Genomic DNA, 26,090 nt, shown 5'->3' on the forward strand with positions numbered 1-26,090 from the left:
TTAATTTATTTAATTCTTTGACTGGGCCCAGATAAGCTGTATATTGTTTGTTATTCATAATTATAATTTATTTTGATCCAATCCAGTTGAGTTTACATACTTATGTGTCTTGCTCTGTGTTTGGTCATCACACCAAACCCAGAGTTTACTGATCAAGAGCAAACATTTATTTTCAGTGGCTAACACCCTTACATATACGCACGATGAACATGTACCAATGTTACCTTTATGTACAAATACATGTCATTTGAGGTCAAATTACTAAACATTGTTGGATCTACATGAAACTTGGTAACATTCATCATAGTGCCCTTGGGCTCTTGTTTATAAATCTTACATAGTAGCAATACCATGTATTTTGTTTTACAATTTAATTGTTCCTTAGTAAATAAGAGAGAATTGAAAATATTCCATGCACTTTTTTATCTACCTATTTCAATCTTTCAGGGAAGTTATTTTGTTCTAAATTTCAAAGTAAATATTGAAAAAAACTTATAATTCAGAGAGAATTGAAAATATTCCAAGCATGTTTTTATATTAATTTTGTTTTTCATCCAGTAATTAATGCACAATTATACCAACTGGATATCATGCGTACATGCATGCATGCAAAAGTTTGTCAAGCATAGCACGTTTTTAAAATGCATGCGTGAAAATTCAGCGTGCAAATTTGCATGCATGCAAACGTTTGTCAAGCAGAACGCGTTTTTAAGATGCATGCGTGAAAACGTTCCAATTGAGCGCAATTTGCATGTTCCCCACACGCATGATGTAAATTCTATGCACGCGTGCCTGGAGCATGCAATTTTATCCCCCTGCATGCGTACCCGGAGCATGCAATTTTATCCCCATGCATGCGTGCCCGGAGCATGCAATTTTATCCCCCTGCATGCGTACCCGGAGCGTGCAATATAATCCCCCTGCATGCGTGCCCAGAGCGTGCAATTTTATCATTTGCATGCATGCAACAGTAATTGCATGCATGAAAACGTTCCAAAAGAGCGTAATTTGCACATTCCCCACACGCTCTCTATGCACATACCGCAAATGCACGCATGCAAAAGAAGGAAATATTTGTACGAGGGTACTGAGCTATTCTCGTTTCAAGATATCCAACTTAAATTTCTGGAAAACTCCTTTAAGGCTAAATTGTTGATGCATTTGTCATATGTAAGTTATCCACTGCAGTGCAGGCCTTAAATGTTTATATTAAAGGCATTGAAGACTGGCCACAAACCGTGTGACGCCCTCTGAAAATATTTTGCTTGCTATTTGTTGCTTGCTAGTGAAGTTTTCTTCTTGTCCCTACAAAATGCAGACAGTAATGAAACATGAAACCTTGTTATCTTTTATCTGGACCTGAGATGTCCATCGCTGCTATGTACACTATGTTGTGGGTATTGACCGTAGCTGCATGTTTTGACTGTACACTAGTGTCTAATTACCGACGGTAACAAGCTGAGTGTGTATTTTCTGGGATCGATGGCGGTGTCTAACACTTCTGTTACACCTCATTCGAAACTAGGTCAGATTACGGGCATTAGACGTTTCTTTGTGCGAAATTAAGTCTTAACTGCCTTTAATCCAGTGTTAGAATTCTAACAAATTATAAACTCAATCGAAACATGATTTTTTTACTTCAAACGAACGACAGAACACCCTTGGGTGCCTTTCCATGCACACTCATATTTCCTTGACAAATTTTTATTGTATTGTAAACATATCTTAATACTTGAGGCTGCAAAAAGTGTTACATGTTTTCCTATTGCATTTATATAGCTTTGCATCTGAGAGACTGCAAACCTAATGCATGGTCTGTGTATTAGACTATTAAAGTAAAGTCTTCCCAATTTAATTGATATGAACTTCATTTCTGTTTATAGGGACATTTCTTCAAACTGAAACACAAAACTCGACTGACAGCAGGCAGCACTTAAATTTTTTTTTAAAAAAATTGTGGGAAACGATAACACTCCCCAAACAGATAGAAAAAACAAAGGCTCCCGAAACGGCTCCCAGAAAACATTGGCAAAGGCTCCCGAAACGGCTTTCAAATGTGGCTCCCAAATGGGGTTCCCAACTGCGGCTCCCAGGAGGGGGGTGGGGAAGTAGCACGATATATACTACTTCTCATATGGGCGACCATTATCCAACTTTCTAGCATTTCTTTTTGGAAGGGGGAGGGGGCAACATACTGTGATGACCTTATATCATTCATCCATACAGTAATATAGTTACATAACATTTTTCAGACTTTTACAATGATGGAGTTTCCCTATAGTTTGTCAAAAAGTTTTTCAATTATCAAAACCAAAAGAGCAATGAATATCTGTTCTTTGTTTTTTTGGGGGGTAAGGTACAAATTCATGATTCCAAGTAATGTACAGAGTCCTAATATTTTATGATAAGCTCAACATAGAAGAAGTCTTCAAAAGGAAAAATCTCACCATAATGGAAGTATTATATGCTGTGGGTACAATTCCTGGAACATTGTCAATGAGTTTTCCATACCTGCCAATGTAATACCCGTGCATAACGTCTGGAAAGATTCCACCAAAGACCTCCTTCTTTCAAGTTCCGGTAGATATTGCCCACTGAAGCAAACGTCGGCTAATGCTTCTGCCAAATCCTTTGAATCGCAAGCTACTGGATCACAAGGAATTCCAGACAAATTGATAATTAAAATTCCAAAATTAATAAAAGAAAATGGGTCAATCGAATTAACGGCAGATATGAAAATGTTTAGCCGAGTTTGACTTGACACTCTCAACGGGGGATCAATTGGCAGTTTGAAGGTACTCTGTAGGACAGTCCGTTTGTAAACCTTACTATATAGTAAATTTCCAAAACCCCTCTTTTGACGTAGTAGAGAATCATCGGCAACGTCTAAAGTACTTATCTTCAGGGTCAGGTCAACAATTGCTTCACGCCTGAATATATACATGATTGCCATGGATATGAGACCATCCAAAGACACCTCAACATCAAAGGAATTGGATGTCACTCGTGCAGTGTTAAAGTCGTGCATCATCAAACATTCCCTGGAGTTCACCCTGTCCATCAGATCCGTTTCGCAGTCTTGAAAATCTGAAAGACATCATCAAGATGAGTGCGACTTTCCTTCTTTTTTTTATATGAACTTTTAAGTAATGCTATCAATTCACTTGATCACAACTGATCATGAAAACATTTGAAGTTCAAAAAACAAAAAGCATCATCGGCAAATTACTTGCTTGTTATTGAAAATTATAATGGTACAAAAACGTTTACCTTGAAAACAGGTAAAAATTCAGAAAATGAAATATGTTTTCCAGCTCTCAAGTTTTTAGTTCTTATAAATTTGAAACTTCTAGGTCCAAATTTGAGTCCTCTGCTAATTGCATGATTGGTTCACTCATTACATGATCAGTATAGCTACACAGTAAATTAAATGTCATATAGTGTAAAACATGAGCTGTTGGTTCTTAGTTCTTGGTTAGTTTTGTTAGAAAAATGTTTTGCTATAGTTACCATGGAAACATTAAGCCTTTGCTGTCAATTAATTAAGATCTCCTTGAATAAAATGATGTAGCAATTTTCAACAAAATTTTCAACAAAATGATTCATTCAGTTAAAATATTACCAAGCAAGACAATCCTTAAAACCTGATGAGTGCAAAAATTCAGCATGGTGATGCAAACATGACAATATAATTATCAAATGTCATCAACTTAACTGTTTTCAGCACAATGATAAAATTGATCACTTGAAGATCTTGTCCATGCAACATCAGTTATGCAACAAAATGGTTCATTACGCTTGCAATATCAACACTTGAACACTTTGCAGCAAAATAATGAACTAAATCAATCATTACAGAGAGAAGATCTTAACATTTTGACAGCATCTTCCAATCTTCCGACCGTTCCATAAGTACCACATCATAAAAACAATAAAATATGGAATTATGGGTTCAAAAATATATTTCTGACACCATTGAAACTTATGAACAATTTTAAGTTTATAGAATACCTCGAAAATAGATATTTTAAAACTATATATAAGCAATACTGGCCAATATGGCCAATTGAGCATATCTAACAAGTTTTGTGGTGGAACCACTTTCTAACATTCCTTTCCTCAGTTTTGTATATATCACATCTGCTTACCAAATCTAGTGATTCTGATTGTTTCCTCATGGACCGAGTTACCTTCACCGACCGCTCTGCAGGTCACTCTTTATCAACACAGAGAACAAAAAGAGATATATTTCACATACTCTGTGTGATACATAGGAAGTATATATCAGTGAATAAAGTTAAACAAACCATCTTGGACTGAAAACAACACAAAATTGTTTCTTAAATGGCTATACTCTAATTTTTCTAGCTTTAATTCATGCACCTTTTGACGCAGAAATTTAAGCATTTCTGTTTTACATGTTTAATAATAAGGTATAGGAACTGAAACGTACAAATTTTGGATAAAGGTAGATATATAAAACACAGTGCAAGCTGCAACAGCAGCAAAATCCTGCTCGGCTAAGTTGAATCAAGATCGAAAAATATGGATTTATCTCTACAGTGCTGCAATAGAATTGATTAGGTCCTGCAAATCCTTGCTGCAGATTGAAGCTAGCAGCTATATAGCCCCCTTAGCAACTTGGATAGTTTTGACATGGTACTTATTAACAAACAGCAATCGGGCATGTTAATTATGACACATCTTTAATTTCTTCCCGCCAACATATCATTGACCCTCATGGTGACTCCTGACACAATCATAAGCTAGTGCAAACTCACATGCCCCTTTGCAAGCATATATAATTAAGATTGGTATTAACGGTTTGAGTAAATTTGGATAAATGTGGATTATATCATACAAATACAAACGTTGGCAAAGCATATTTCTGAGAAATTATGAAGTAGAAAAGTCCTACTCTTGAAACGTTTCATTTTCAGCCAGCTGCAGGTTTATGAAAGATATTGATTTGCTCGGTATCCTTCTGAACGGTTGTTTATTTCCGTCTAGCCAAACTATGAACGGAGTTGGCAGACCGTCTGCTTGACAGAGGGCAGTGTATACATAGGCAGAGGACACCAAGGATGCATTTGGGGAGATGTACGTGATATTTGGTGGCACTGTGGTCAGCACATGTACAGAATAAAAGAAAATCAATCTTCATCGATCACGCATATGCAGCATGTACTCAGAAGGTGAGTTTGTGGGTTTCAAAATGAATAAATCAGTTGGCATGTTACATCATAATTAGAAGGGGGGAAAAAAACTGTATAAAATGTTTTGAAGCCTAGGTACAATATTGCTTATAGTCTAATATTTATTGTTCTGAGTTTACAGTTCTAATTCTGACAGGGGATGCTTCTATCTCACGGTGCAACAGTCTCATCCAGTAGTCTGCATGCTTTATGCCCTTTTAATTTTTCCCTAATTTCAGGGCAACCTGAGCTAATGAACCTACCAGATTACACTTCCGAAACCATTTCCCCCCTATCACTTCTTGTGGTTAGAGGCAGCCCAAGATATATTCCACTCACCCCTAACGATTTACAGGTATGTAAATGCTTGAAAGTACTTGAACTTGGAAGTACTTCCAAGTAATTTCACTTGATCTCTCCCCTAATTTAGTGTGGAATAAAGTTACAGGCTTGCACATGGTCAATACAGTGCTCACGGCTCAGGTTGATATTAAGGCAGTTTAATTAGTTGGTGGTAGGATATCCATAAGAGATTGGAGAGAAAAGCTGTATGGATCGAGAGCGGGTTTATAAGACGTCATACACAGTTATCGTAAACGATTTCTAATCAACAGAGAAATTAAAAGTCAAGCAAGCTGAAATGAAAATAATGAATTCACAGATTCACTCACCGAAGCAATTCTCAGAAGCATTATACAGAAAGCCATAGAAGTCACTGATGGTACAATTGTCCAGAACAATGTCCAATATTCTTCTATCATCCAACATGTTGATGCAATCCTGACTTTCTTTGCAGGATGTGAAAAATTGAATACCAGTCAATTGTGGGAAAAAACTCCCTTGTTGGATAAAAGGCTGTCTGAAGTAGTTCTGGGTATACTCTCTTGTGATGTTCACACAGTCATCGGGATATATGGCGAGAGGGATCTTCAATGGTACCGTACTGTAAACATTATCACTTTCGAACTATATCAGCAGAGAAAAAACCACATGGTGTTGTTTATACGTACTGTGAATCACACGACTAACCTGTAATACATATACTGTAGCCAATTAAAACTAAGGAAACAGGAGTATAAATATACTGTTTGATAGTTTGTATTGTCTTAATTAATTGAAGGACTAAAAACTACCGCACAGCCCCCCCCCCCCTCCCCGCCACCAACAGAGAATAAAAAGAACAAACTTTTCACTGCTCAGTTTACAAGTTTGCTGTGTGTGTGTAAAAGTAAGCTGGCCTGACGTTTCGGTCCTAGCATGCAGGATCTTCTTCAGAGGCTATTAAGCAAGTTTCTTCTTCAGAGGCTAAAAAGCAAGTTTCGTCTTCAGAGGCTAAACAGCAAGTTTGCTATGTGAAAGTTTTTGGGTGATCCATTCTCTACAAACAGCAATACTGGAAGGAAATCATCTGACATCCAATAAAGAAGGTTTAATACTGACACGTGACAAAGTTCACCAATAATAGTTCGAGAAACTGGTTCAGGTTCGTACCAATTAAAAATCTGACATTTGTGGATTCCAATCAGAGCTCAAGAATCAGAATGGCCAAGGAGATCCCTGTCATGTTGCGTGATAATCGACAGATATCTGTTCCTCCTACATGTGATGATTTTGTCCAATGAATTTAGCCCAAGAAACGGATATAAATGCCAATAAATAATTTTCCAATTGATGTGACACAATCTACTGTTTATGCCAGATACATTAATAAATTAAAACATTAAAGATACACATCGTCCTGATAATCCTGCAGCTCGGATATGACCAGTTTGTCCTTTAGCTTATTGTTGCGGACATTTTTTTTTTGGAGCAAATGTTTTGCATAAGTCAATCTTATTTCAAAGACGGAGAAAATGCGGGGACACTTACATATCTAGACCAGTAGAGCACAACGGTTGATGATGGAGTTGTGATGTTGAAACGAATGAGTCCTCCGAACACGCTATCATCTAAGAGAAAGCTAAGCTGTGGCAAAATGATGCAAAAAAGGACAGCTATTATTATGAGAGCGTTGTGGTCAAGTGGTTATAAGGCAGTGGACTTTGCAGATTCAAGTTCTGGCTAGATTATTACCTTGTGTCCTTGGGTAAGGCATCTTTCACAAGAATTTTACTGCCATGTACCCCACAGCATTTGTTCCTCTCTTAGACATTTAGTAATCTATGCGACGACTGTTTTGAGAGGCAGTATATGAACAGACTTGAGCAATTCTATTTTTACATCACAGAGACCCACGTATTTAATATGTAATCTTTCTCCTGCATATAATTTAAATAACTGCTGAATGATTTTTTTTAATTGAATAGTGGCATTGCTTTTGGTAGCAATAGAGCTTTTATGAAAATTATGAGAGAATTATGAGAGAATTCCATGAGATTTCATCCACTATATAAGTGACAATATGACATAACATATTGCAAAATGGAAGAACCAATTGACATAAGCTGCAAACCGTAGCATCTCTATAACCGAACACGATTTATCTTTGTTTGTGGAAAAGACGTTTTTTTTAATATTATTCTGAAGGGCACAAATTAATATTTATAGAGATGAAAATAATGGATGGGTTTGGTTATCATTTAAATATAACAAAATAAAGGCAACAAGAAAACTGTTTAGTGCATTTTAAGCGGTGACTTGAGCCCCACATTATTAATACTTGCCATGTTAAATTTCATTTATACAAAATCATGTTAATCAATATGTGCAGTTAATTATTTCTTTAAGTTTTTAAGAATTGACCTCAAGGGTGATCACTCTCTGTACTAAATATTCTTTCAAGGTTTACCACCAAAACCCGTAATTCACACAGCTTTCGCACAAAATTACCGTGAAAAATTGCAAACTGACAAGAAAAGTACAACAATGGTCTATAAAGGCTTCCCCATATAAGAACTGAACAATGAATGGTAAGGTGATATGCATTTGAGTGCAGGGCTCTCTGTTTTAAAATATGTGGCAGTTCAATGAATCAATTATCAGCACTGCCTAGTGCAGGCTGGTAACCCAATATGTGGCATTTCAATGGATCAAAGGTCAGCACTGTCTAGTGCAGGCTGGTAACCCAATATGTGGCATTGCAATGGATCAAGGTAAGCAATGTCTAGTGCAGGCTGGTACCCCAATATGTGGCATTTCAATGGATCAAGGTCAGCAATGTCTAGTGCAGGCTGGTAACCCAATATGTGGCATTTCAATGGATCAAGGTCAGCACTGTCTAGTGCAGGCTGGTAACCCAATATGTGGCATTTCAATGGATCAAGGTCAGCACTGCCTAGTGCAGGCTGGTACCCCAATATATGGCATTTTAATTGTTCAAGGTCAGCACTGTCTAGCACAGGCTGGTAACCCAATATGTGGCATTTCAATGGTTCAAGGTCAGCACTGCCTAGTGCAGGCTGATAACCCAATATGTGGCATTTCAATGGATCAAGGATCAGCACTGCCTAGTGCAGGCTGGTAACCCAATATGTGGCATTTCAATGGATCAAAGGTCAGCACTGTCTAGGGCAGGCTGGTTACCCAATATGTGGCATTTCAATGGATCAAAGGGAGCACTGTCTAGTGCAGGCTTGTAACCCAATATGTGGCATTTCAATGGATCAAGGTCAGCACTGCCTAGTGCAGGCTGGTAACCCAATATATGGCATTTTAATTGTTCAAGGTCAGCACTGCCTAGTGCAGGCTGATAACCCAATATGTGGCATTTCAATGGATCAAGGATCAGCACTGCCTAGTGCAGGCTGGTAACCCAATATGTGGCAGTTCAATGGATCAAAGGTCAGCACTGTCTAGGGCAGGCTGGTAACCCAATATGTGGCATTTCAATGGATCAAAGGTCAGCAATGTCTAGTGCAGGCTGGTAACCCAATATGTGGCATTTCAATGGATCAAGGATCAGCACTGTCTAGCGCAGGCTGGTAACCCAATATGTGGCATTTCAATGGTTCAAGGTCAGCACTGTCTAGTGCAGGCTGGTAACCAGTGCTTGTATTTCTTTCTTTTTCCTTTTTTTTAGTGGGGGTCTTTATTTTATTGGGGGGGGGGCACAAATGTTGCGTGTATCTTCTGCTTGGGAGAGGTCTTATGGGTATTTTGGGGCCAAAATAGAAACAAATCCTTATTAACTATCATGTTCAAAGACAGTTCTATTAAAGGTGTTATACCGGTTCACTAGAAATTGAAAAAGTTGCATAAGATCACAATTTAGAAAACAATTGAAAACCTACCTCGGTAATATAAACCGTGTCAAATACTGGCTCAGAGAACAACAGCTTTGAAGTCGATTTGTTGAAGGTTGCATTCAACTGATGAAAGCAGGGATAATCACCATTATATGACGAGGCACCAAAATAAGGGGGACACTCTACAGAAGAGAAGAACGTAGGCTACATTAATTAACTTAGATATGAGGTAATATATTTCAGCAGGAATTCCTGTAGTCAACCTTGACTGTATGAAAGAAATATGACAAAGATGTAAATAGTAATTAAAACCAGGGAGTTGTTATTCCATAACAACTCCCTGTTAAAACCATGATTTTCTGCCCAGACTATGTTTAAATAATAAATGACAAAAAGAGACTGGATGATATATATATATATATATATATATATATATATATATATATATATATATATATATATATATATATATATATATATATATATATATATATATATATATATAGGTAATCTATGAATAGTTACGCTGCCTTCATTACCCAGTTAACTCTACAGCTGCCATGGGAACTCAAAGTGATCCAAAGCTGAATTAAATACAACAGAAACTTGAATTGATACTTTTTGAAAGACAATTGGTAGCAGGAAGTGGGGAAGGGTAATTGTATATGATCTTTGAATTAATTAATTCTGATTACTTACCTAAGTCTAGATTACACATGGAGAATTCATCATCCATATTTCCACAGTCATTGTAACCATCACACAAAGCACTGGAAGGGACACAAAGCCCAGAAGTACAAGCAAATTCATCATCAGAGCAATCTGGTTTCACTAAAAAGAAAGAACCCCAAAGATAGATATATATATATATATATATGAATTGTAGAATATGAGACTTCAACAAGCACAGTAAGGAATTATACAAAGCTGTATGTTCCAATGGATTTTATCAAACAGCTTTGTATAATTTCTTACTGTGCTTGTTGTGACAGTAAAAAAGTGTCTTAAAATGGTAGTGAAAACATTAGGTCGACACTGAAATGTCGACCTAAGGTACACTGTTGACCTAAGGTACACTTTTTTACCATAAACTGTCGACCTAAGGTACATATTATGCTTATATATATATATATATATATATATATATATATATATATATATATATATGTACATATATATATAAAATATAAAAGAAAAACAAGCGAATATTTTAACAACGACATACTGCTATATTTCGGAGTGGTCACCACTACATCGTCAGGCAATTGTAAAAGTCAAATTACGTCTAATGTATTTTGACTTTAAATGGTTACCCTAGGAAGTTGTTGCACGAAATGGAAAACTATACTTATTAATTAAGAAAACAACTGGGCATGGGTCCTGTAATTAAATTAGATCATGGGGAGACCCAAGTAAATACTGTTTATGTTAAATTACCATATTGTGGCCCCAGCAGTGATAAACTCGCTAAGACTTTAGGTAGTTACATTAAGGGGTTGTATAATGATAATATCCATATCAAAATAATTTTTCTGTAAAAGAAAATCTCTGCTCTGTTCAATTTCAAGGATGCCTATAAGTTAGATTATGCCAACAATGTTGTTTATAGGATTAACTGTCCAGCTGTGATTCCTTTTATGTCAGAGAAACCAATAGACGGTTTAAGGATAGGTTCAACGAACATCTGATGAGCTCCTTTGGTGGTCAGAAAGGCGCTATTAACCTTCATTGTACTGCGCATAAACATCATCTACCTACTTTTGTTGACCATTGTGCCACTATTGGTAATGAACCCCAGTGGTTCAGGAGGAAGATTATAGAGAGTCTCCTAATAAAAGACTAAAATGCTGACCTAAATAGAAATGTAGCGAGCTACTGGTTGGAGCTATTCTAATCCCTATTTACTTTTTACTGCTGGTTCTATTCATCCCTAAGTTAAAAATATTCACTAAAAAATTTGCTAGTTGTTCTAATCATTCCTAGTTTAAAAATCACTCATGCTTATCACTATTGTCGTCTTCGGATGTATATTAGCCCTTGTATTTAATTGATCTTGTACAATTGCCTGACGATGGAGTGGTGACCACTCGGAAATATAGCAGTATGTCGTTGTTAAAAATATTTGCTTGTTTATCTTTTATATTATCAGTATGGACCACTACTATTTATATATATATATATATATATATATATATATATATATATATATATATATATATATATATATATATATATATATATATATGAAAGAGCCAATGTTTTATATTTATATATATATATATATATATATATATATATATATATATACATTTATATATATATATATATATATATATATATATATATACATTTATATATATATATATATATATATATATATATATATATATATATATATATATATATATATATATATATATTAAAATGCAACACTAGATTGTTTATAAATAAAATGGTTATAGATTAAGCATGTAGAATTTTAAATACCACAGGAGTGCATCTTTCTCACACCAGGGAGTTTCCATAACAACTCCCCGCTCACACCAACAATTTTCACCCCCCCCCCATGTATATGAAGTGATGATGATGGATGGTGATGCAATTACTTAACTTGTAGCTTTCCACTTTATGCGATGTATGATAAGTTAACATCAGCTACTCTGTGATTACAACAGACTGGAAGCCAAATAAACAGCTTTCATTTGAAAATAGATGTACTATAAATTGGTAACAGAAAATGTTGTGGTAAAAATATCTAAATGGAAAATAGTCACTTAATAGTAACAAAGCTGTATGCATGTGCTTAAGATACTGTTTTAACCTCGGTGCAAATTACCATGACAACAAACACTTACATGGACATGACTCAAGAGAAGACATTAATAAGCCAGATCTAGCATCCGTCAAGTTTTGAGGGCAGTTGTTTTCAAAGACATCATAAAGAGATAGAAGACATCTCAAATTAACATCCTCGCAATCTACTGAAGCAACAGTGATATTTAGGAAACCTTTGAAATCTGGATCTGGGACAAATGTATCAATATTAAGTCGCTCCACAGTAACTGCCAAAGATGAAACATCAAAGAGTACCCGGTATGTCAACTGTTTAGTCTGAATAGTGGATGATGTATTAGTGAACAAAAATCTCACAGAGTCAGGAAAGATTCCTACTTGGTAAAGGACGGTATCTGTAATTTCCTGTTGAGACACATCCAGTGTTACCTGCATTGTGTGCAAGAAGTAAATAAACATGACAAAGGGAATAGTTACAACCATATAGATGGAGAGAGAATACTAGATTCTAAAGGAGAATATGACAAGACCCAGGCGCGTAGCCAGGAATTTGCCAAGGGAGGGGCGAAACTGTAGATTCGGCATTGAAAACTATCTAAGCGTAGCGCCACCATGGTTGGCGCGAAGCGTACAAGAAATTTTTTGCTTACAATGCCTCCCAGATCGCTGGAAATGGCACTTCCCAGGCCTTGTTAGTTGCATCTTAGCATTTTCTCTTTTGAAAATACTAGCGATATCATAAAAACATTATAAAAAAATATAAAAAATTATGCTCAAGGGGGGGGGGGGGGGCGGCTGCCCCCTTTGCCCCCCCCCTTGGCTACGCGCCTGACAAGACCGCAAGATTTTGTAACTTTATCAGCTGGAGACATTTTTGAACTGTCATGCCCTTCCTTGAAGTGCTTGACCACTTAAAATCATTGACACTCACTGAATATGCATGAGACTTAAAATATTATAGTTGCGTGGAAATACTGTCATAATGTAGCCCACTAAAAGCACATGCGGGAATCCTAATTCCAGCTATGGCTACATGCCAGTAGATTTTGCTGTTCACCAGTAGGGTATATAGCAAGATAGAAAGACGGAAAAAACCCACATGCAATGTTCGTCCAGTAGACTTTAAAAACTTATTAACACTCGATAAGTAGGGTAATAATCGCTGTCGGGGCCAAAAATGGCACAATTTCCGTACCAAACAAACCGCCCTGTACACTACTGCTTATTACCAGCAAACATTATTGGGTTGCTCCCATATACAAGCAGTGTACAGTAACCGATGTAGGTTAACACATGTGCATAGTTCAGGAAAATGCAAGTGCCTGGGAGCTATAATTTTACCCCCTAGTAGTTTTAAGCACTTGCAGTTTTAGAAAAATTGGCTAAAATTATGAAATTTAATGCTAAAGGAATTGCTGAAACCACACTCTCTTCTTTCACATTTCTGTAATTGCATAGACGTTTGTGGTGGCCAAAATGGCCGCACAGGTTGATTGTCAGATGACTGATTGGGGCACTGCATCTCCAATTAACACTTTAATAAGAGTTGGGCCTTACACTCTGAATCATCTATGAAAAGCTACCGCAATGTTACAAAGGAATATTTATACACAAGGGGAAACAAAGCTGGGATGGCACTTAAATGCTCCCTCAGTTTTGTGGGAAAAAAGCTCAAAAGTATCCCATTTCATAAATTCAATCTATTTTATTGCAGCTTCCATTATTGCAATTAAAAGAGCTTTGTTACTTAAAAAAGTGACTTTGTGTTGGGAAAATTATAAGCAAAATGTAATGTAAAAGGAAAAGAGGCTGATCCTTTTGTGGAGTCACTTTCAATAGAAATTATAGGGTGTTTAGTAAAACTTAAATTACTGGACTGAATTTGAGGTACATACATAATGCATGAACAGAGGATCCATTTTGTAAGGGTGTATTACTAACTAAATGCTGTTGTTTAAATGATAGGAATTATTAGAGCAATTTTCCAAACCGTCATACATGATACTGGTAGTGAAGTCCTACAATTAACTGCTATCCAACCAATACATATCACAGTTTGTAGAACGGTGGCCAGAGCTCTATATGTGGTGATTTCCTTCAAATTGCTGGCACTATGGTATTTCAGTCCTATCATTGTTGCTATACAAACTGTCACCATGAAGTCCTAATACTAGCTTGTATACTGTCATGTTTCAAAGGGGCGTCATTACAAATGGTTATAGAATTGGCCACACAATGGTCAGCATCTGAAGCGCCAGTCATATTTCAATTATGCATTCAATACCGCACGCTTAGGGCAATTCAACTTGGTAGTGTGCAGAATACTTGCAACTGTCATCTTCCTTTGGTGAGGAGTCTGACCCGCCCACGCGGGGGTGATCAAGATTGTAGCATGAATGTTTGGTGGATTATGCAACCATAGATCTGCTCTTGCATAATGTTCTTTCATTCAAAATTAATCCACTGTCTGTTCTCAAATTAATGTCGGTTGGTTTTACGACCTCCCCTAAGGGAAACAAGGTCCTGATCCCCACTTTTGTTCTCAAAAGTGAAAATGCTTGTGCCGTTTTTACGACCATCTTGTTTATTCCATGATAAACTAAGAGATTACTTAACTCAGTAGCTGATGGAATTTGCCTTCTTTCTGCCACATCAACTGCTAAATAAAAGTATGTAAGCTACTAGTATATACCACAATAGGTACTACCAGTGTATACCACAATAGGTATAACTACCAGTATATAACACAATAGGTACTACCAGTGTATACTATAATAGGTACTACCAGTACATACCATAAAAGGTACTACTAGTATATACCACAATAGGTACTACTAGTATATACCACAACAGGTTCTACCAGTATATACCATAATATGTACTACTAGTATATACCATAATATGTACTACTAGTATATACCACAATAGGTACTACTAGTATATACCACAAAAGTTACTACTAGTATATACCACAATATGTACTACTAGTATATACCACAACAGGTTCTACCAGTATATACCATAATATGTACTACTAGTATATACCATAATATGTACTACTAGTGTATACCACAATATGTATTACCAGTATATACCACAATAGGTACAACTAGTATATACCACAATAGGTACAACTAGTATATACCACAATAGGTACTACTAGTACATACCACAAAAGATACTACTAGTATATATACCAAAATAGGTACTACTAGTATATACCACAATAGGGACTACTAGTATATACCACAATAGGTACTACTAGTATATACCACAATAGGTACTACTAATATATACCAAAATAGGTACTACTAGTATATACCACAATAGGGACTACTAGTATGTACCATAATATGTACTACTAGTGTATACCACAATAGGTACTACTAGTATATACCACAATATGTATTACCACTATATACCACAATAGGTACAACTAGTATATACCACAATAGGTACAACTAGTATATACCACAATAGGTACTACTAGTACATACCACAAAAGATACTACTAGTATATATACCAAAATAGGTACTACTAGTATATACCACAATAGGGACTACTAGTATATACCACAATAGGTACTACTAGTATATACCACAATAGATACTACTAATATATACCAAAATAGGTACTACTAGTATATACCACAATAGGGACTACTAGTATATACCACAATAGGTACTACTAATATATACCAAAATAGGTACTACTAGTATATACCACAATAGGTACTACTAGTATACCACAATAGGTACTACTAGTGTATGTACCAAAATAGGTACTACTAGTATACCACAATAGGTACTACTAGTATATACCACAATAGGTACTACTAATATATACCAAAATAGGTACTACTAGTATATACCACAATAGGTACTACTAGTATATACAACAATAGGTACTACTAGTATACCAAAATAGGTACTACTAGTATATACCACAATAGGTACTACTAGTATATACCAAAATAGGTACTACTAGTGTATATACCACAATTGGTACTACTTAGTATACCACAATAGGTACTACCAGTATATAACACAATAGGTACTACTAGTATAAACCACAATAGGTACTACTATATATACCACAATAGGTACTACTAGTATATACCACAAAAGGTACTACCAGTATATACCACAATAGGTATAACTACCAGTATATAACACAATAGGTATAACTACCAGTATATAACACAATAGGTACTACCAGTGTATACTACAATAGGTACTACCAGTACATACCATGAAAGGTACTACTAGTATATACCACAATAGGTACTACTAGTATATACCACAACAGGTTCTACCAGTATATACCACAATATGTATTACCAGTATATACCAAAATAGGTACTACTAGTATATACCACAATATGTACTACCAGTATATACCACAAAAGATACTACTAGTATATATACCACAATAGGTACTACTAGTATATACCACAATAGGGACTACTAGTATATACCACAATAGGTACTACTAGTATATACCAAAATATGTACTACTAGTGTATGTACCAAAATAGGTACTCCTAGTATACCACAATAGGTACTACTAGTATATACCACAATAGGTACTACCAGTATACCAAAAATAGGTACTACTAGTATATACCACAATAGGTACTACTAGTATATACCAAAATAGGTACTACCAGTGTATATACCACAATTGGTACTACTTAGTATACCACAATAGGTACTACTAGTATATACCACAATAGGTACTACCAGTATATACCACAATAGGTACTACTAGTATATACCACAATAGGTACTACTAGTATATACCATAATAGGTACTACTAGTATACCACAATATGTACTACTAGTATACCACAATTAGGTAAGTGACATCGGCCTAAATGTTTAACTGTCGGAAAATAGTCCGATAGTGATCTACTGTACTGTCATGATTGTTTTTGGCATTTTTTGAGTAGACCATTATTATTCTCCTTCATCCTTGGGTGTTGCAGAGGACTCAATGAAATAAGATGGTCTAAAAACTTGTAGGACTGAAGGTGATTTAATTTAAGGCAGTTATAAAATCCTAGTGCTGGGGTGCACTGTGCTAACCTTTGAGCTTTTCTTGCTCAAAATCTAAACGGTCTTGGTGGCAAAAGGTTGAACGTGCTTTGATAGCCCAAGCCATCAGGTATCATATGGTGGGAAGGACATGTCAGTTGAAAACTTCTATGGCTATGCTAGCTCTCTAGCAGCCTTGGAAAGTGACAAGTTTTTCAGTGTAAGTTAATGGAGCAATAAATTGTGGTATGACACCGGCCTTTAGAGTGTGGGGATCAGTCAGGTGTAAAACAGTAACAATAGCTTATATATAAATATATATATATATATATATATATATATATATATATAAATATATATATATATATATATATATGTACTGATGAGCACAAAAGTCTCAACACTGATAGACCAATACAGATTTGATCTAGCAATTACAACAAATGATCATTCAATAGTGCTTTTATATTAACTGATTGTCATTGCAATTTACATCACAACAATCTTTTTTGTGTGTAATTCTTTTATCAAACCAACTTAACATCAGCACAGCAACCTTTACAATTACAAACTTATACCTTTTTCATAACAGTTAGTTTGCAGTAGTCTACCTAACCTTTTTTGCATCATAGAAGGCAGGATTATATTGACAAAGACGGTCAGAGTTTAAGGTTTTGGTTGTGAGTGTTTGTAGTAAATATGGTCTGAGTTGTTGGTATAGGTTTAAGGTACATGGATACAGTTATTATCATCAATCTCTACTAATTGTAACATTTCACAGAATCAGAAATATGTTACTTCAAAGCATTTAATCCTCACCATTCCTTTTTATTAATGTTCTGTTTCTCTGAAGTGATTGTAACATTCCCCCCCAAGTTAAGATATGTTACTTCAAAACATTTACACCTCATTTTTTTGTTGTTGGTTGTTATTCTGTTGGAGTGCAATTCCACAGTTTGCAGAGCGTACTTAAAACACAATAATTGATGAAAATACTAAAATACTGGTGAGAGTTATTATATGTGTATTGATAACAATATAGCCTGGAAATATAGAAGTGAACAATGAAAGTGTTCTTGGCACAGGCTATGTGATGAAATAGCTAATGAAATAGCCCTATAGAAGGCCTTTTTTTTATTATGTAGTAACTATGTTGTCAGAGGGACCAACTTGTTAATGCATGTTATATATCACATGTAATAAAAGGGTAAACAAATCACTTGCTGTCTTTCACAGCCTATACTTCTTAACCTCTGTTATAAATTCTGCTCTCATGCTGCCAGTTTCGTTGAATATCCAAGTCGCATTCTGAGGTTCCAAATAGCCTTGTAGATTCTGTGTTCGTAGAGGACATTCTTGTATCAGCTCATTGACCAAACTTCTCTTCATGTGACACACTTCACTTTCTGGAAAATGAAACCATGGGAGAAGATAAATGAGAACACATTAATCTCCAAATAAAGATTTATGAAAAAAAGTTCAAAATATAAATAGCCAATTGCATTCCAATACCATTTTTTCTTCTTTTTCTGACAGCCCAAATTTGCGGCCTCACTTGTCTAGATGCATGGCCTTGTGAATCTACTTTAGGCTACTAACAGCTAGAACACTGCTATCACACCCTCATATTAGTACCCCATGCATGTTGCAATAGGACTAAGGGGACATATACAGTATTGTCTCCAGCATGATCTGTAGAGAGGTTCTACTACACTATAGGGTTGACTTATAGGATTAAGTGTAGACTTGCATGCAATACTCTTTCTGGGGACATTAGGTACAATATAATGGTGTTAATGTCAGCTCCTTCTGATGTATATAAGTTTACCCAAAAACTTTCTCTTCTTCTTGTTTTTTATTGGAGGGGGGGGGTGAGGGGGGGGAAGAATCTCTTAACTACATCTCCCCATGCCATTTCTTTTGCCATGAGAATTCAGTCATATTTTTCATCTTAATTCTTTCAGCTTACATATGGTACCTTCCTCCACATCCCTCCTGCATCAATCTCAGATCTGCATGCTGACTCATCAAGTTATTTGGTTAGTTAAAACCCAGAGAACTGCATTGATGGTTTTACAAAATTTCAATGTAGATTTTGTTCAATTTAGAGTTTAGCAACACCAGCTAGGCAGCTGCTTTCAAGACTTTGCCAATCCTATTTAGCAATCCTCACCGAAGCAATCCATTTCGTCCTGACCATCCCCGCAGTCATCAATGCTGTTACAAATGGCAGCCATCTGGATACACAAACCAGTTGATGTGCATCTGAATTCAGTTCCTCCACCCACTATTTCACAAGCTGTTAATAGAAAGAATTTATAAGGTTATATATTTAGACTTTGGAGCTGGTCATCACTCCAATGGAAAACTCAAAATTCAGATTACATTGCAACTATAAATACCACCAAACAGTCCCCTGTTCACCAAATCTACATATCTCTTGTACTGCATATAGCAGATCTTTATCTTTGTTATTTTGATACAAAGCAAAAAGCCATATAAAAATTTGTCACGTAGAATATGATACTTTAGATCATAAAAAAATAATAGTTAAGTTAATGAATAATTATTAATGTAATTGCCCAAAAATCAAGCAAAGGGTATAGGAAGGACCTGAAGTCATCAGTCTTGCCCTCAGATATGCTAGAAAGTCAATAATGGTCACTTATCTTCATAGCCTTTCAAGACTGAGGCATTTGTCTGACACCCTCATACCCATAGGCGTACGAGGCGGGGGGCAGGGGGGCAGACTGCCCCCCCAAATTTCCAGAGGACAAGAAATTCGGGCAAAAGTCGTGAAAAATTCGGGCAGCCTAAGAGGAGAAAAAAAAAAATATATATATATATATATTTTCTCCTCTAAGGCTGCCCGAATTTTTCAGGACTTTTGCCCGAATTTCTTGTCCTTTGGAATATATAAATAAATATGCAGTAGCTTGCCCGAATCTTTTTCAAATTTTTGCCCGACAATTCCATGATTTTCTATATTTAGCATCATGATGCCCGAATATTTCCGTGTAACACCACCGTAAGCACAGTTCATCTGGGCTACCACACTTTTTGACAATCAATTTTTTTTCTAACTAGTCAATTGTATACCTGGACCAAGGGCAGCGGAACCGGGTGGCACAGGGGGCACGTGCCCCCCCCCCCCCCCACTTTTCCTCAGGTTAAAAATGTGCCTTTTTTCTACATAAAAATTGAGGTGCCTCAAGTTAGCAAGAGGCCAGGGAACCAGAATGAACACTCGGGAAGGGCCGTTTCCGGCCATCTGAGGGGTTTGTAAAACCAAAAATTTTCTAGTACGCTCCGCGCCAACCGATGGTAGCGCTAAGCTCAGATAGTCGTGCATACAACTTTGCAAATCCTGGCTAAGCCCGTGACTTTTGATGAATTTCTGTGGGTCAAACTCAAAGCTATTTCGAATGGAAAAAACAATTGTTTTAGATATTAACAAGAAAAAAACTCTAATTCGGAAGATTCCTACATTAGCAACTAGCATGATTTCACCTCATTTTGTCTCAAAAGAAAACTTTTTCCTTGTTTCCCAATTTGCGCATTGGATATTACAGTACCAGTATGCATATTTTCCTTTGGGGGGGGGGGGCGGGCGTTGATGGAGTGATGTGTATACACAAATAAGATAATACAATAAGAGTTATAAAGGGTACTAAATATCAGGCTGCATCAGTCCAATCAAATTTCTGCAAAGTGCCCTTTGATGTCGGTGCCCCCAAGATTAAAAGTGCTTCCGCCGCCCTTGCCTGCATGGACATCTCCGACATGAGTGTATATAAGAAACATTTTCTTTTTCATGGATGGTGGGGGAGGGGGGGGGGGAGTGCCTACAAACCTCAAACGCTAAATATGGTTTTGTAATGGGGGATTTTAACGTCGATCTTTGTAAGTCTAAAGCATCTGATTTCTTAAATAATTTCACTTCGTGTGGTTTCAGTCCAACCATCAGCAAACCAACAAGAGTCACCAATAGTTGTAAGTCTTTGATTGACAACATCTTTACTAATATAGGCTGTATTGACGAGTCGATTAAGGTTGATACCTCTGGAATTTTAGTAACTGATATTAGTGATCACTTTCCGATTTTTATTCGAACTAATATACAGTTCAGCAGTGCAAAAGCACTATCAACATTCTCGAGGAACTATTCAACTAGAAATGTTCAATGTTTTATATTATCTATTTCCCAAGTCAATTGGGACCATGTTTATAGAGAGAGTGACGTGAACTCAGCTTTTAACTCATTTCTTACTACTTTTAATGATATCTACAACAATAGCTTTCCTCTGATTAAAATAGGTCAGAGAAAGAAGAAAAAACAACAATGGATCACCAAAGGTCTACTTCAGTCGATTAAATGTAAAAATAAGCTCTTCAGACGTTATCTCAAACAACCTACACTTACAAACAAAACTCATTACAATAGGTATCGAAACAAATTAACTCATATCATTCGTATTGCGAAGAAAATGCATTATAAACATATCTTTGATAGCTCAAAAAACGACGCAAAACGCACCTGGCAACACATTAATGACCTATTGCACAAGAGGAGAAACGATACTATATATCCTGACAAGTTTATTGACCGCAACAAATACTTGACGAATCCTTTAAGCATTGCTAATGCATTCAATGACTTTTTTACCGATCTCGGCCCGTCACTAGCTAGAGGCATTCCTAATATTGGTCACGCAGAGAACTGCTTAGTAGACAGAAATCTTTCCTCTATTTTTTTCTCACCAGTTAGCTACTGTGAATTCACAAAGATCGCATACGATTGTGTGAACCCTAATAAATCTGCTGGATACGATGGTTTGCGACCAGCTATTGTCCGTAGGGTAATTCCTCACATAGCGAAGCCTCTTGTTTATGTATTCAACGCCTCTTTTATGCATGGCATTTCTCCCGACAAGCTAAAGATCGCCAAAGTTATTCCGCTTTTCAAGAAAGGTGACCAAACTCAGTTTATAAACTATCGTCCAATTTCTGTATTGCCCTGCCTTTCAAAAATTATAGAAAGACTAGCATTTAACAGAGTACAAAACTTTTTAGACAAGCACAAAGTTCTTTCAAACAGTCAGTACGGATTCCGCCCAGGTCATTCTACCGAAACTGCTCTTGTAGATGCTATTGACAAATTAAACAAAGCTGCCGAGAAGAAAGAGACTTCGATTGGAATCTTCTTAGACTTATCCAAAGCTTTTGACACAGTCGACCACAACATTTTACTACGCAAACTGTCACACTATGGAATTAGGGGACTTCCGCTCAAATGGTTCGATAGTTACTTGAATCTCAGGCAACAATACACTCACTATAATAATACAGACTCTGACCTGGCTACTGTCCGTTGCGGGGTTCCCCAAGGTTCAATCCTTGGCCCACTTCTATTTATTATTTATGTAAACGACATATCGTCTGTCTCACGAAATTCTTCATTAGTTCTTTTTGCTGACGACACGAACATTTTCTTTTCAGACGATAACCCTAAACGGTTAGAGAGGACTGTTTGTTCTGAACTAAAAGCTTGTTGTGATTGGTTTGCAGCTAATAAGCTATCCTTAAATATCAGCAAAACAAACTTCATGGTATTTAACAAACTTAAGCATTACAACGATTATAGTTTCAACATTAACATGAATGGTCACACTCTGAATTCTATTAGTAAGATTAAATTTCTCGGGGTAATTATTGATTGTAATCTCAATTGGCAAGAGCATATCCATAGTTTATCCTCACAAATTGCAAGTGGAGTCGGTATTATTGGTAGACTTAAATATGTACTGCCAAAGAGCGTTCTTCGCACTTTGTACTTCACTTTGATATATCCGCACTTTACTTATTGCAGTACTGTATGGTCGTGTACCAGGCAGTCTTACTTGAATCGTCTGTTTCTTCTGCAGAAACGAGCTAATCGACATATTTGTCATTGTGGCCCCCGTGATCACACTGATATTCTATTTAAAACATTAAATTTATTGAAACTTCAGGACATAATCAATCTAGGAACTGCTTCAATCACGTATCGTTTCATACACAATCTGCTACCAGACGCTCTCTCTAACTTTTTCACAATCAATTCCCTCATTCATAACTACAATACACGGAATCCTCAGCTTCTTTTGCATACTGTAAATCGCACTTCTTCCCACTCAAGCCTTCGTTATCGTGCCACTAATCTTTGGAACTCATTACCCAAGGCAATAAGTGACAAGCCTAGCTTAAAATCTTTTAGGTATAACTTAAGTAATTATTATTTAAACAAACACTAACTCTTGACAAGTAACTGAAAGACTCCAACTTGTTGTATGGACAAACTCAGGTGTTCAGATGCACTGGATTGTTTTTTTTTGCGGGGGGGGGGTGTTATTATTATTGTTTTGTTATGGTCTTTATGTCCTATTGTTTGAAATTGTGTATTTTGCTTTGTTGTACTTTGATTGGTCTCTTTCTCTTTATTTTAGGGAGCGACGCACCCCGTCAAGCCCGCAAGGGTTTTTTGTTCCGCTTCCTTCACTTCATGTATTATCCACTACTACTTATTGTTACATGTTATTTGTAAACGTTTAAATGCATGTTGTGAAAAACAAATAAATGAAATGAAATGAAACCTAGAGGTACAGGTTTATCATATTCTTTGTTATATTTTATACTTTTTGTGAGACAAATTGCAGTCTCACCCGACACAGCGACATTATCCCGCCTACGTGTCGTTGAACAATGTATGTTTTTCTGGAGGTAGCTGAGTACTGTGTTAAAATAATAAATAAGGTAACTAAATAGGAGCTTAAAAAAATATACTGTCCCATTTTTCCCCTTCAAAGTGATGTTACCATTTTTTCTTCTTCTAATTTACTAAATTTTGGGGGAAGTGTAAATTTCTAAAACGTGAGATTATAAAATAAAGAATGTTTAGATGCAACTTGCAAGGCCTCAGAAGTGCCGTTTCCGGCAATCTGAGAGGCATCGTGTGCCAAAAATTTTCTTGTAACCTACGCGCCAACCGATGGTGGCGCTCCGCTTAGATAGTGTTACGGGAACTTTCGGGCACAAAAAAGTCTGCCCCCCAAACTGAAATGGTCCCGTACGCCTATGCTCATACCGCCATTTGTTCCCTCAAACATACAGTGCAGTATCAAACCAGGGAGTTATAACAACTCCCTGATCAAACAGCCAAAGTGAACATACAGGTCTCTGTGATTGGGAATTAATTTGGAGTGTCTGAACAGGGATTTGTTCCATAACAACTCCCTGGATTTTGGAAACTAGCAAATGTTAACACTCTTAATTTAGGAGCAATGATATGTGCAGACATTTAAAGCTGAATTATGCTCTCTTGTTGCCATGACTATGACTTTAATTGGTACAATCTTCAAAGTTGAAGGGTATACTATAGACATGAAACTTACTGAAAATGTAATCTCTCACCTTGGTCCATCGCATCCAAGCTGTACCATGACATAAATGGCAGCATACAAATCATCTTTGATGGAATGAAAGGTAGATATCAAACTAGATGGCAATATATCATAACCTGATCATCAGGGTGTAAATTTAACCCCCAGCAAAGATCAGACCCACTGCAAGAGTGTAAACATTAAATACAACAGTTTATTACTGTATACTTACGTTCATAGCCGGCCGGAATTGCATCTTCTGTAACACTAACTGTTGGTTCAGTTTGTTGCGACAGAATACTGGGGGGAGCACACAAGAAAAACAGCAGGAAAACTATTAGCGTAACACTAAACAGAAGCCTCCTGCCAATGATGCCCTGGATAAAGGAAAGACTCATCCTATACTCTGACTGTTAAATCAAACCTGAAAGTAGAAAAGACAAAGTTAGCTAGGGGTAATTTAGGCCGCATAGTTCTTGAATGATCAAACGGAGATGGGTGTATAAAAATGATATCATCAAAAGATTAGTGCTCCTACAATGTCATGCCCTAGCATTTGGAAATGTTCATGTCATATGCATCATTTTGCAATTAAAGTTGTGGTAATTGCTTATCTTAAAGGCATTTAAGACTCGCCCCAAACCGCGTGCCGCGTTCTGAAAAAGTTAACTTTCCGTTGCTTGCAAGTGAAGTTTTCTGCTTGTCGCTACAAAATGCAGGCAGTAATGAAACGTGATACCTTGTTATCTTTAGCTGGACCTGAGATGTCCATCGCTGTATCGTTTGTACACTGTGGGTGGGTATTCACCGCAGCTGTATGTACTGACTGTAAACTAGTGTCTAATTACCGACGGTAGTAAGCTCTGTGTGTATTTTCTGGGATCGATGGTGGTGTCGAACACTTCTGTTACACCTCATTCGAAACTAGGTCAGATTACCGGCATGAGACGTTTCTTGGTGTATTCACACCCTTTAATTAACTACATGCTGTATGGGGAGGGATGTAAAGGTGGTCATGCATCATGCCTCCGATTATTTCCTAAATAATGATGTTTCATTTTTTTCCATTTCATTTAATTTATTTCGTCTATACATAAGGACAATAGAGCAAAGTGGTATAGTAAAAACAGGACACTAGAAAAGCAATAGTAGTTTATCAAGCTGGTGACCAAAAAATAACAAATAACAATGAAAGAAGGTAACAATTAAGAGTAGAGAAAAATAAGCATGAGATAATCAATACTCAGTCAGCGTAGTTTTCAATTAGGTGGGCTTTAAGTTTGCGCTTAAACGTTACATAAGATTTAACAGTTTTTATATCATTTGGAAGCACTTTCCAGTTGTATAACAGTAGTTGTTCAAGAGTAATTTTTACCGTGTTTCGAGTGATGTCTGCTAACAGAAAAATGGGTATTATTCCTCGTACTGTTACGAATATACGCGGAATTACTGGCATTAACAAT

At 36.5% G+C, this 26,090-nt stretch overlaps 1 protein-coding gene and 1 long non-coding RNA gene across 2 annotated transcripts in view; one reads left to right on the forward strand and one right to left on the reverse strand.

The window, feature by feature from the left end:
• The window catches only part of LOC139958476 (uncharacterized), a 324,735-nt gene that overhangs the window by 184,950 nt on the left and 113,695 nt on the right, over nt 1–26,090 (forward strand). The window contains exon 2 of the long non-coding RNA XR_011789803.1: nt 15,905–15,927. This is a non-coding gene — a long non-coding RNA (uncharacterized lncRNA). The remainder of the gene's footprint in view (nt 1–15,904; nt 15,928–26,090) is intronic.
• The window catches only part of LOC139958447 (uncharacterized), a 45,016-nt gene that overhangs the window by 4,962 nt on the left and 13,964 nt on the right, over nt 1–26,090 (reverse strand). Inside the window, exons 2-12 of the mRNA XM_071955529.1 lie at nt 24,860–25,051; nt 19,383–19,508; nt 18,461–18,615; nt 12,235–12,601; nt 10,079–10,210; nt 9,425–9,561; nt 7,065–7,160; nt 5,867–6,161; nt 4,919–5,120; nt 4,149–4,216; nt 2,512–3,087 (exon numbers count right to left, since the gene is read on the reverse strand). Of these exons, the coding sequence (XP_071811630.1) occupies nt 2,512–3,087; nt 4,149–4,216; nt 4,919–5,120; nt 5,867–6,161; nt 7,065–7,160; nt 9,425–9,561; nt 10,079–10,210; nt 12,235–12,601; nt 18,461–18,615; nt 19,383–19,508; nt 24,860–25,025 (2,320 nt within the window). The 5' untranslated portion in view covers nt 25,026–25,051. The remainder of the gene's footprint in view (nt 1–2,511; nt 3,088–4,148; nt 4,217–4,918; nt 5,121–5,866; nt 6,162–7,064; nt 7,161–9,424; nt 9,562–10,078; nt 10,211–12,234; nt 12,602–18,460; nt 18,616–19,382; nt 19,509–24,859; nt 25,052–26,090) is intronic.

Source organism: Apostichopus japonicus, chromosome 18 (assembly GCF_037975245.1).
Source record: "Apostichopus japonicus isolate 1M-3 chromosome 18, ASM3797524v1, whole genome shotgun sequence".
NCBI classification, from domain to species: domain Eukaryota; kingdom Metazoa; phylum Echinodermata; class Holothuroidea; order Aspidochirotida; family Stichopodidae; genus Apostichopus; species Apostichopus japonicus.